Source organism: Mirounga leonina, unplaced genomic scaffold (assembly GCF_011800145.1).
Source record: "Mirounga leonina isolate KUSES-001 unplaced genomic scaffold, KU_Mleo_1.0 Mir_353, whole genome shotgun sequence".
NCBI classification, from domain to species: Eukaryota; Metazoa; Chordata; class Mammalia; order Carnivora; family Phocidae; genus Mirounga; species Mirounga leonina.
The window spans coordinates 829267-841512 of record NW_023270699.1 but is presented as its reverse complement, the minus strand read 5'-3'; the positions used below and the strand labels follow the sequence as shown (position 1 = coordinate 841512).

The following is a 12246-nucleotide window of genomic DNA, read 5'->3' as shown; positions in this document are numbered from 1 at the left end:
CCCACCTCGTGCTGCCACACCAAACCCTCTGCACGCCTGTGCCGGAAGCCCGGAGTGACGCCTCACCCTGTTGTCTGAATCTTTATTCCAGAAAGGAGAAACTGTGAAAAAGATGCGTGAAGAGGTGAGGTGGCTGGTCCTCAGTGGTGTCCCGTTTGTGGGCAGGCGGGAGGTGGGAGGCCAGAAGTCCTGTCCTGCGGGAGCCCCTGCCGTGCCCACGGCCACCTCCCAGCAGCAGCAGGCCCCTTCCCTCTGACCTGCACACCCCCACGTCCGGGGCTCTGTTGTGGGGGGCTGTGGGGGGCACAGCGTGGCAGCTGTCGGCACTGTGAAGGACGGCACTGGGGGGGCCTCACCGTGCAGCATGGAGGCTTGCCCGTGGCTGTCAGGAGGCCTGAAGAACCCAGCCCGGTACTGCCCGCGACTCTAACCCTGGCCCGGGTGTGCTCGCCTCCTTCCAGAGCGGTGCCAGGATCAACATCTCTGAGGGAAACTGCCCGGAAAGAATCGTGACCATCACGGGCCCCACGGACGCCATCTTCAAGGCCTTTGCCATGATCGCCTACAAGTTCGAGGAGGTAAGATGCGCCCCCAGAGACCCTGTGTGCGGGGGGAGGGCATGGTCTCCACTGGTCCTCCGGCCCCACGTCTCCTGTGTCTGGACGTGGGCACAGCCTGGCCCACCAGGGATGTCCTGCTTGGCTGCAAGGACTTCTCTTCTCCCCTGTCACCTCCGCCGCCCAGGGGCTCCCCCGGCTGCTGGCCATCTGGGGACAGGCCCGAGCATGAGCTCCAGCCGCCCCCCACGGCTCCTGCCCCCGCATGGGAGCTTGGCTACAGGCTGGACCTGGGGGCTCTGCTGCCGGCCCATAGAAACACGCACGCACTCACATGTCTGGGGCACGTCTGTGCGCTCTGTCAGCGACTCACATCGAGGTTTTCTTGCGTTTCCAATATTGTTCAAGTTGCCAAAAGTTGTTTAGAGCACATTCAGAGCGCTCGCGTTCCCACGCTTGTCCTCCCCCCGCCTCCACTGGCCATGGGCCTCGGGGGCAGGGACCCTGGCCCGCCAGTCCTTGAGCACATGCAGCTGCTTTCTCACGAGCCTGGCCTTTGCGCTCACTGGCGTGGGCACAGCAGGCGCACCCGTGCCTTTCTCCTCCCCAGGACATCATTAACTCTATGAGCAACAGCCCTGCCACCAGCAAGCCCCCCGTGACGCTGAGGCTGGTGGTCCCCGCCAGCCAGTGTGGGTCCCTGATCGGCAAAGGCGGCTCGAAGATCAAGGAGATCAGGGAGGTAGGAACCTTCTCTGGCTGCCGGCGCCCCTCCGCTGGGTGGGTGAGGCCCCCCCCGGGAAGCTCACCCTGCCCCCGGGGAGGCCCAGCACTGCGAACCGTGCCAGTGTGGAACTTACAGTAGGGGAGAGCCATCCAGAAAGCAAAGGGTGGGCTCTGGGAGCCCCTGGAGTGTGCACAGACCACTCACAGTGTCATGCAGAGGGGCTGGGCCCCTGCACGGGGAGCTGTGCAGCCCAACCAGGGACAGGCAGCGCGCCCCCATGACGGGGCGGGGGGCCACACCCTGCCACCCAGGCATGTGGCTCTGGGCCATGGAGGCTGTGCCCTCTGCCCCCAGGCAGGTGCCTTCAGGGCCCACCAGGCCTGAGCAGACCAGCAGGGCTGGTGAGGCGCAGACTTATGTTCATGTTCCTTTATTCAAAGAAAGGACTCCTTCCCTCTCCCAGAAGAGAGGCCCCCTGTCGTGATTCCGTCACGGCAAGACAGCCACAGAGCTTGGGCCCCTCTAGAATCCATCTTCCTCTGTGACCTACAGCTCCACAGGGGAGATAAAGTATTTGAAAAAAGTGACTCCATTTCTGTCTCCATCTCTGCAAATGCCACTTGCAGGTTAAGACGCCTCTTCTCCAGTGTCACTGTCCCTGCGCCAGGCCGTGCTGGGCAGCGGTGGGTTGAGGCGCGCAGCCCCCCCACGGGGCCCCAGGGAACAAGCAGAGGGCTGAGGGGCCGGGCGGGCGTGGTGCCCTTGGGGTGGGTGTCCATGCACTGTGCCCTCGACGTGATGCCCTCCCCAGCACCCAGGAGCTCTGCTTCAGCGCAGGCCGCCGCCGCCACCAGCCCCTCCCCTGCCGTTCCCCTTCCAATGTCTTGTTTCTGCAGTCCACAGGTGCCCAGGTCCAGGTGGCCGGGGACATGCTGCCCAACTCCACAGAGCGGGCAGTGACCATCTCGGGGACCCCTGACGCCATCATCCAGTGCGTCAAGCAGATCTGTGTGGTCATGCTGGAGGTACAGTCTGGGCACCCAGGGCTCACTGCCAGCCTACCCCTCACGCCACACTGCCCATGGCTTCTTCAGCCTTGGCTTCTTCGTGTTGGCTGTGGCATGTGCCTGGGGCCCTGAGAATTCACACGGTCAGGGCCGTGTGGGGGCCAGGGGTCAAGAGCGTGACCCGAGACCGCACCCAGGCCGCGCTGGGTGTGCGGGTAGCTAGTCCTCTCAGGCATGTCCATCGTCTCGGCTGGGGGGCCGGGGAAAGGGTGTGTCAGGAGGCAATCGGATGAGCAGTCATTAGTCTGCAGTGGGAGGGGCGTCCGGTAAAGGGTCGGGCCTTAGCCTCGGTGCAGGTCTGTGCTGGACACGCTGCCCACTGTGGGCAGGCCCTGCTGCCCTGGGCCTGTGAGGGGAGGGGAGGCAGGAGGCCCACGCTCACCACGCCCGCAGGCGTCAGAGCCCCACCAAGGCACAAAGGAGGAAAAGCACACGAAAATGCCCAAACTGTAAAGACAGAGAGGAATAAACAAAATGGTTAAAACCAAAGCAGAAGCGAAGATACAGCTGAGCAAGACAAAAGCCTCTCTTGAAATTTTTTTGAGAAAAAACCCTGAGATTTAAATTTCAGCGAATACCCCAAATGCAGCAGGATTCACTGAAGCTCCCACAGTTGCTGGTCTTCAAGCTACAGTGAAGTACTTCGGCCTCTGACGAAGGCTCCTGTGCCTCGGCCGGTGTCTGTGGGCTCCGCCCTCTTTTGTCCTTTGTTTGGTGCTCAAACCCACGTCCAGCTCTTTAAAAAAATTGCATAGATTTATTTTCCCAAGTATACTATTTTGTGAAATCAAAACTATGTTTCTAAATACTGGTGTCCTGATGGTCCCCAGCCACTGGTCATGGAGACGGTGCCGGTCTGTGTTCCTTCGGGCCCCTGCCGCCGGGAGCCCGGTGGCGCCATGTGGGCACGCGGTGAGCAGGGCCGTGCACTCCCTTGCACTGGCAGATGCCCGAGGCGGCGAGAAAGCACACGCATCTTGAGCGGCAGCGGCCACGTCAGAGTGCGAGGTCGCATGAACAGTTCCAGGAGGGACACAGCCTCCCATGTCCACGAACAAGGGTTAGAATAAGACTGTCCTCAGGACTCCTCCCAAGCGGCGTTGCTGGCGCCACGTGCATGGTCAGACGTGGCCCATAGAAACAGGCTGGACCCCACTGGCTGTGGGTGCTGGTGCCCCAGGGCTGTGTTCCCGCCGGCTGGAGGCTCACGCGAGACTCAACTTCCAAGTGAAGCAAGCACGTGTGGCGAATGGGAACGGCAGACCCAGGGCCAAGGCGATGCTTCACTCTTGCTCGGGCCATGGAGCTCTCAGAGGTCGGAGAGCTGGCGTCTCCCCAGGGGACGAGGAGCCACTGCACCTAGAAATGGTTGGGCCCATTTTTAAGTGAAGAATAGCTGGACAAATAGAGCAAAAGATTAAAGGACTTCCAGACTTAGTTCTGGCCAAGGTCATACCCTTGAAATGGCTCTGCGAGGGCTGCCCTCAGGTGGGGGCAGGTCAGTGGGGCCCCGTGGAGAGCACAGGTCTCACGGCAAAGCCTGCCCAGCAGTGCCCACTGTGCCCCAGCGGGCACCGGGGGCGCCGTGCTCACAGGGCCTCTCCTGTCAGAGGACATCGGCGAGCGCGAGAATCACAAGCTCATGGTGCTGGGATGGAGGGCGCTGCAGTCCGTGGGGCCAGAGGGCACGGAGCGAGGTGCCCGGCTCAGGGACGGGGCATACCTGGACTGAGTTCCCTGCTGGTGCAGTGAGAACCTCACTCCCCCAAGCTCGGTTTAGTCATGGGTCTGCCACCATGAACCGAGTGTCCTCTGAGGCCGCAGTGACCCCTGGCTGCACAGAGATGATTCTGGAGGCATCTGGTCGTAAATAGCAGGAGCACTGAAGACCGGCCTACCCTGGGGGCCCAGCATCACCCCAGACGGGGTCAGCTCTCAGGCCCCTCAGCAGCCCTTCCTGCCTTACAGCGAGGCTGCACGGTGTTCCCAAGGTCATACAGCTCGGCCAAGGCCACACAACACACCTAAAGGCAGGCAGCATGTCCAGGTCATGTAGTGGAGTCAGGGTCACACAGTGTGCCCATGATCACACAGCATGGCTTGGACTGCAGATTGAAGTTGCCACCCGGTGTGCTGAGCCTGCCCCACATTGCTTTGTGTCTCTCGGGGGGCACTATGAGGTCACACCCAACAGCCCAGGGTGTGGGCTGGGCCCGAGGGCACCACGGTCTCGAGACCTCCCAGCAGGGACAGGCTGTCCTGGCCCCCACCCTCTGCCTCTGGCTGGTGGTGTTGCTGACCCAGGCCAGCCCTGTGGCTTCTGTTCCCAGGGAAGACTGCCACGTGGCCGGACTAGGGAGGACCCTGATTGCCTCTGACCAAGGAGTTCGGTCGACTCAATCAGAATCGGGCCGACTTCTGGTACTTGAGAATATCATTCACCCCAAGATAAAAATCCTATACTTTTGGGCACAGAATAAGCAAAGGAAATTATAGCAAAGCTCATCACGACTATAGAATACTGAATTTGGACTCTAAGCTTTTTTAAAAAGTTGCTTCTTTTTATGAATAGTGAAATCGGATGTTTCTAGCTGTCCTGTGATGATGCCTACTGAGCATCACAAGCCTGGCCCTGCAAAGCCTTTGGGGCACTGGGCATGAGCCCCCATGGCCAAGCCGCCCATAAAGCCTGGCTTTCCCCTGAGCATGGGAGAGAGGGAGGGAGATTTTCTCAGAGGACAGCAGCCAGGCTGACCCAAGTGTGGAACGACAGCACCCTGGTCCGCAGGCAGCCACCTGTCCATCTGCGCACGGGCAGGGTCTCGGCCTCCGTTCTTGCTCGTCAGGAACTGACGGTGCACACTGCCACGGAGCCCCCGCCCCCCGCCCCGCATTCCGCGGGGGTGGCGGCGCCAGGTGGGAGCGTATTTAGGGCAGTGGCTACCCGGAGGAGAGAGGTGGCCCTGTGGAGGGTCCCTCTCAGGCTGCCCTCCTGCTGCAGGGTGTCCCCACCCTCTGGGGCCGCTGCAGCCTGGGGGACAGGGCAGGGCGGGTGGTGCAGCGGGGGCGGGCTTGGGAAGGAGGCCCCCGTCAGCAGGTCCTGGTGCTGGGAAGCCGCTCTAATGCTCTCTCTCCCTCTCCTGTCCCTTTTCCTAGTCCCCACCGAAAGGTGCCACCATCCCCTACCGCCCAAAGCCCGCCTCCACCCCTGTCATTTTTGCAGGTGGTCAGGTAAGAGCCGACCCGCTCGCGGCCTCCACTGCCAACCTCAGCCTCTTACTGCAGCCCCCGCCGCTGCCCGTTAGTGCACTCAGGTTTTCTCCCCTGTCACGTGCACGTCTCCCACCCCACCCACGCTGGACGCAAAGCTCTCCCAGCCCGCTGCCGGGCACAGGGTCGGGCACACAGACAGGGCCACGGCAGACGTCCCGTAGACACTGGGCCCTGGAAGCGTCTTCTCCCTGACCTGGCACAGAAGGACCCTGGTTCTGCCTGTGCGACGTTCAACCCAATCTAGCTCCTGAGCGTCCTGAAGAAGCCTTGGCAGAAGGGCCAGGAGCGTTACCGGTGACCCTGTGGCTCCCAGTCGAAGCAGCTGGAGCTGCAGGAACAGGTCCCGCTTCCCCTGAAATGCACGTTCCTGACTTTCCACAGAGGAGTTTCTGGGAGCAAGGGAAGGGAAAGGTGCCCAGCCAGGCAAGAGCCTTGCCGGCCACAGCAGTGGCCCTCGCGCTCCACCAGACCCGCATCAGCCAGGTCAGGAACACCTGCTCTGCACACCTGTGGCTATGGCCCAGAGCCACCCACCTCCTTTCTCCCCTGCCGGCGAGGAGCCTGGGAGGCCAGGGCTTGCAGAGAAATCTGCGTCTGAGGCCGGCAGTTCATTAGCAGGGCCTAGAGAGAGCCCACGAGAGGGGGTGTAGCCACTGCCCCACAAGGGCCCACCTGCCGCCATCAGGCACCTGGGCCACACCCCTCAGGGGCACCACGCGTGGGTAGAGGCCCTGGAAGATGCCCGGCCAGTGGTGCCTGGAGGAGCTCTGCGTCCAGTTGGCGGTGACGTGTGTCCTTGTTCGAGGGAGAGTGAAGACGGGCAATTCCCAGAGGTGACCCAGGTCAGGCGAGAGTGATCATGATTTACAAAGCATGATTAACAAAGCAGCAAATAAAGATTTATCCACACGTTAAAGGAATCTTATCAGATCCTGCAGGTTGACTTCACACGTTAGGTGAGAGGCTGGGGCCTGCATTTCCAAGAGCAGCTTGTGGGCCTCTTCCCACAGGGAGGGACCCCCATGGGGCCTGCGTGGTTCAGGGCAGGCCACTGTCCACGGTGCCCGGCTTCCTCGGGCATCCGCTGTGGGCCTCCCTCCCAGTCTCCCAGCAGCCCTGCCCGCTGTCTGGACCCTTCATGTCCCTGCTCCATCCTGTTGCAGCCCCAAGATGTGGGCACACCCCCATTTTACAGGTCAGAAGGCAAGGCCAGAGGAGGCAGGGGAGCAGACACAGCGGGGCCCCGTGCAGAGCACTGTGTCCTTTCCCCTGACACGTGGACAAACCCGCAGTGGCACCATGTGGGAGAGCGCAGGTCTTTATTGAAAAGGGAGGCCCCGCGGGCCCCGCCCAGCACGGCCCCGGCCATCAGGGCCGTCATCTGCACCTGTGTGCCGGGACAGCGAGGTCTCGCCAGTGGCTCTCCCTGGTTGCGTGGGGACAGAAGAACCACAGCACACGCTGAGCAGTGGGGTGTGAGTGGGATTTAGTGCAGAAGGCGGCCCTCAGAACCCGACCCCACTGCCACAGAACCTAGACCTGAGAGACCTGCGCCCCTCTCCCTGGCTGACCTCCGGAGGCATCCCTCGCCCTGGGGGCCCGCCCGGGAGCACCAGCCCTGCCTTTCAGGCAGCTCACAGAGGGTGAGGGTTTCATCCAGACGGAACCTTTGTCTGTCAAGCTATTGCCGCCATCCAGAGAGCCTGGTAAACTGCCCACACACTTCAAGTAGGATTAAGAATTACCTACGTGAGTAAAAGATAAGTCAGAAACGTCTGGGGTGAAGAATTGCACCGTCAGGAAGTGTGAGCAATTCACTCGGACGTGCGGGGCCGTGAGGGCAACAGGCCCCGACCTTCACAGACCTGCCTGGTGGCATCTCCACAAGGCCTAAAGACGAGGCCTCGCAGCTCTGTGTACAGAAGTACGGGGTGGGGGGCGCCCACTCGGACACTTGCTGCATCTGATAAGATCCCTTTACTTCTCCACGGAACGCCATCGGCGGACCCTGACCCAGACTGGGGCCCTCGCCTCCTGGGGTCCCTGTCCAGTGCCTGGCTGACCTGTAACTCCCAGGTTGGGTTGTTTATGACAACAGCTCTCAGCAGATTCAAAAGATGCGGTTTGGCAGAACCTTGGACACCACCCCTCAGTGTGGAGTCTACGAAGTGACGCTCAGACTGACCTGGGGTTTCCCTCTTGGGTGCACACGTGCAGACACAGGTGGGCATCACGTGTCCACTCAGGATGTGGCACGGGGACCCACATGGCCAGGTGCCAGAAGCCACGTTCCTCCACACCTGTGCCCCCAAGCTGGGGCCTCAAATGTGGCTTTCCGGGGCTGCACGCGGCACGTTCCGCATCACAGCACGTGAGGCCTGACGGCAAGACTTTGGTCTTTACTCTCCCTTGACACCTTGTGGTTCGTTTGGTTTTGGCCGTGAGTTTCTGGGAGCATCGGAGCCGGTGGACTGTTGAGGCAGGAGGGGGCTGGTGGGGGGAGGAGGCACGGGGCCCCCACTCGAGCTGTGGCTGGTTCTGAGTCGCTGGCTTGAAGGTGAAGCCTCGGGGACCCTCGCTGGCCCCCGGGGAGCAGTGCCGTGCACGTGCAGCCCCCCGTGAGAATAGCTGCCCGGCCCTCTGAGGCTGCAAGACAAGTCGGTCCCTCTTGTGACTGATTTGGGTGCATTTCTTCATCTGCTTTCACAAAATTGGTCTTGAGTCACCTTTTAAAGGTCCTTTGTTGGGTTTTGGGATAAATACTCTGTAAAAGTGTTTACTCTGAAAGCTGATGAAATTTCAAAAGGTTAACAATTAGTGAGTCTATAACCGGGTGGGATCCTTTGCAGGGCTTTTCTTTTAAGAGCCCTGGGGGAGCGGGGAGCCTCCTCGCCCTCCCTGCTGGCCGGCCAGTGTCCGAGCCTGCAGCTGTGGGTCCTGAGCCCAGCGAGGGGGCTGTAGCCCCCCTGGCTTATGCGTCTGGTTGTAGCTCCAGACACCCGTGGGCACTGGTGAGGCCTGGAGCCAGGACGCCCCCAGTCTGCACCTCCCGGTGCCCTGAGCTACTGGGGGCAGGTGGGGACGCGCTCGGGAGGAAGCTCTGACCACGGGGCCTTGGGCCTGTTCACGAGAAGCCCCTGCCCTGAGAAAGCCCTTGTCCCGGGGGGGGGCCGCCGGTGGGCACAAGTGTGGCTGGCCGCTTCCCGAGCTGACGGCGTCTCTCTCTTTCTAGGCCTACACGATCCAGGGACAGTACGCCATCCCCCACCCAGATGTGAGTCTCCACTCTGCCTCCCTGGCCTTCTCTTCTCATCACCGTTACCCCCTGCATGCCTCTGTTACTTGCTACTAATATTAATATTACACAATAATATTAATACCGTTCTCTCAATGTTCCCGACCTGTGTCGTATCCATATGACCTTGAATAACCTTTAACCTCTTAGCACTAATTCTGCTCCTTGGAGGACTTGGCCTGATGTCAAATTGCTTCCATTGTTGCTGCACTCTGGGGCTTTCCTCCGCACACAGGGCCTTCGGCGGTGGCCACAAGGCTGCTTTGCCCATGGCACCCGCCCCAGCGGGCAGGGACCGCGGGGTGCCCTACGCCCACCTGAGAAGTCAGGCGACGCGCTATCAGACAGGTGCTCTAAGAGATGCTGGAGAGGATGTTTGGACATCCGGTAAAGCTACACTTTCCAGAGCCACACGACACCTTCAGCACCCCCACGCCCCCCACCCCGAGAACAAAAGCCAGCAGAAGGGGCCTTGGTTTTCACTATAGCCTTGAAGCCGTGCTCCGCCGTGGGGCCTGCTCAGCCGTCCCTGAGTGCGTCACGGTCTGAGGATGGTATCAGAGTTGAGGATGGGGACGCCCGAAAATGCACTGTGCGGGGGCCCAGGGACCGAGGGGACAATGTGCAGCGGCTACGGGGCAGCAGCTGTGATCCAAGGTCGTCCCTCCACAGGGATCTAGACGCGCGCCGGGCACGGGGCCAGGAGGCCTGCAGGAGCTGGTCGCGAAGGGAGGGAAGGGGGAGGGAAGGGGGACCAGGCCAGGGCAAGAAGGCCGAGCTGGGGATCAGCAGCTGCAGCAAACCCAGAGTTCATTTTGAGAAGCCTTTTTCTAATCTAAATCGTTGTGAAGATCGCCGAGCTTCGCAGCCTCTCCCGAGAAAGCGTTTCCGGCCTGTGTTCTCTGTGATCTGAGACTCGTATCTGGGAGGTGCCGCCAGGCTGACAGGGCTCGCCTCTTCTGCAAACCCCTGCTCGCTTGAACTGGGTGGGTGCGGACGTGGGCAGTGAGACGTACGGGCAGAGCGGGCAAGGGCTTTTTAAAATGAAGCGAGGCTAAATAAGAGTGGGGGGGGGGGTGGGGATTCAGTTCACTGCCACGGCAGGGAACTCTCCTCAGAGCAGAGAAGAGATACTGGCAAGGTTTCCTTTTCTTGAAAAAATTCCCAAGGGCAGTCTGTGGAGCAGGAGGCTCTCCCCGCCCCAGGCACAGCCCCGAAGCCGTTTTCCGTGGTTCCTGGGTTTAGGTGGTGACTGCCTTTAGCACTAAGTCACCTGTCCCCTTACCTGCCCGTGGCCACCCCCACTCATGAAGCTGTCCTTCTCCTCCTGCCCAGGACATGCTGCGAGGGCCCTGGCTCCTTGCTGGATAGAAGCCGGGCGGGGACACAGCTGTCTGCATTTAGCTGGTTGGTGGGGTGACACCAGTCTGTCCACCTGCTCACTCCCGTCCCCCGCCTGCCCACCCGAGCGCATAGCCACCTCAACCTCCCCCTTGAGGACACGTGTCGAAGCCTGGCCTCTGCTGCTGACCCCCACATACCGTTCCGTGCTATCAGGGATGCTCTTCATTCTGCTGTGAGTTTCTTAGAGATCCCAGGAGTGGGGAAGGTGGCGAAGGTGTGAACCCACTCAGCCTTCTCAAAAGAGCCATCAGCAGCTTTAAAAAATTGTTAAAATTCTTCCACCATAAGGAGGTTGACAGCATTGCCCAAGAAGATGAGGGAGCAGTGGAGGTCGGTCTGCAAGACCCCCCACAGCAGGCAGGGGCAGACCCCTTGGCTCCAGGTGGGTGACGCCCCATCCCTCATCATCTGGGCAACCGCCAGCTGTGACCGAGGGGATGCAGGTGTTAGAGCCTGGGAGAAGGGGTGGCCTGCCCCCAGCGCAGGAATGCCGTGCAGAGTGTAAGTGCTCAAGGGGTGGGTCCCACACTGCGATGGTAGGCTCTACGGCCCCTCACAGACAGACGGCCCTGAGTGGGGGTGATGGGCAAGCAGAACGGAAGCCAAGTGGGTCACAGGCCTAATTCCTGGGACGGCACAGTCTTCATTTAACGTGGGGCCAGACAGTCTTGTGTCACCAGAAGTGCAAGGGCTGATTGGAAAACCTGGCTCGTTGGCTTTTTGAAAGCTCAGGAACTCAGGAACACAGGGGTCTGGCCCCTAGTAAAGGGCAGTTGGCCCCAGAGAACAGCTCTGGTTTTGAGGCGGGAGCCACAGACCCACCGACAAAGGCCTGAGGTTTCCTGCAACCTCTGAGCTGACAGAGAAGTGTTTCTGGCCTGAAGTTCCCGGGGTTGTGGGCGTGCACGCTTCAGTCTGGCTGACTGGTTTTTCTATTAATTGGTTGTTGTGTCTTTCCAAGTGGTTTTCTCAGAATCTCTTCAAAGTGGGTCGTTTCGCAGGTTTTTTTCTCAGACTGGTTAAACTGACTTATAACCAAGTGTTGCATAATTGCCTCATTACATTTGGGAGAGACCTGAGGTACTCGGTTCTCCTCAGGAAACGGCTGTCTGTGCGGGACCCTCTGCTGTGCAGACTGGCCCCGGGGCCGGGCAGCTGCTGGGACTCGGTAGCGGGCAGTCTGAGAAGTGCGCGGCTTGCAGGCTCGTGATGTCGAAGGCGGGACAACCATGCCGATACTCCATCCAGAATAAGATGAAACAGCGTGGGGTGACATCGGTGATTATGGCCAGGAGGGCAGCTCTTCTCTGAGCTTCGTGTTCAGTGGGGGCCTGAAGGGCTTTGTGTCTTAGAGCTCAGATGCAATAATGGTGGGAAGCGCTACTTTATTTTGTAACGTAACTGAATGCGGTTTGAACACTTGAGCCACGGTGGCTGACGCACAGCACAGGATCTTCCAGCCGCCGGTGACCCGAATCACAGACTGAGAAAACGTGTTCCTTGGAGCTGAGTGTTACTTTATCTAGATCTAGACTGTACGTGTTTTTTCTGTGCCCGGTGTTGGTGAGCATTCTGGTTCACCCTCCCTGGAGACTCACCAGTTTCCCTGCAGGGTTGCGCTGCCACTCAGTTGTCTTGCCCGAATCCTCCTGGACTTGCCCAGGACAGGCACCAGGACACCGGGTGTGGGGAGGATGGCCCCAGCGATGGCCTGACCGCCGCAGCCCTTGGGCGGCTGCCCCTGACCTCCACGCAGCCTGCTCAGGTCCGCGTGACTTCAGGCGTGGCAGGGGAGGCAGCAGGGACTCGGACGTGGGAACCGCCCTGTCCTCCTGCCCACCCAGTACCTGTGTCTCTTCACTTACTTGATGTGATCACATGGGAGGGGTGAGTCAGCTTCGAGCCGACCCCCACGTGCGATTC

At 60.5% G+C, this 12246-nt stretch overlaps 1 protein-coding gene across 3 annotated transcripts in view; it reads left to right on the top strand.

Moving 5' to 3' along the window:
• PCBP3 (poly(rC) binding protein 3) overlaps positions 1–12246 on the top strand; it is a 68073-nt gene that overhangs the window by 39124 nt on the left and 16703 nt on the right. For all 3 annotated transcript variants that reach the window (XM_035030022.1, XM_035030023.1, XM_035030024.1), the window contains exons 4-9: positions 92–124; positions 462–578; positions 1168–1299; positions 2181–2309; positions 5508–5582; positions 8857–8898. In XM_035030022.1, coding sequence (XP_034885913.1) covers positions 92–124; positions 462–578; positions 1168–1299; positions 2181–2309; positions 5508–5582; positions 8857–8898 — 528 coding nt within the window. The remainder of the gene's footprint in view (positions 1–91; positions 125–461; positions 579–1167; positions 1300–2180; positions 2310–5507; positions 5583–8856; positions 8899–12246) is intronic.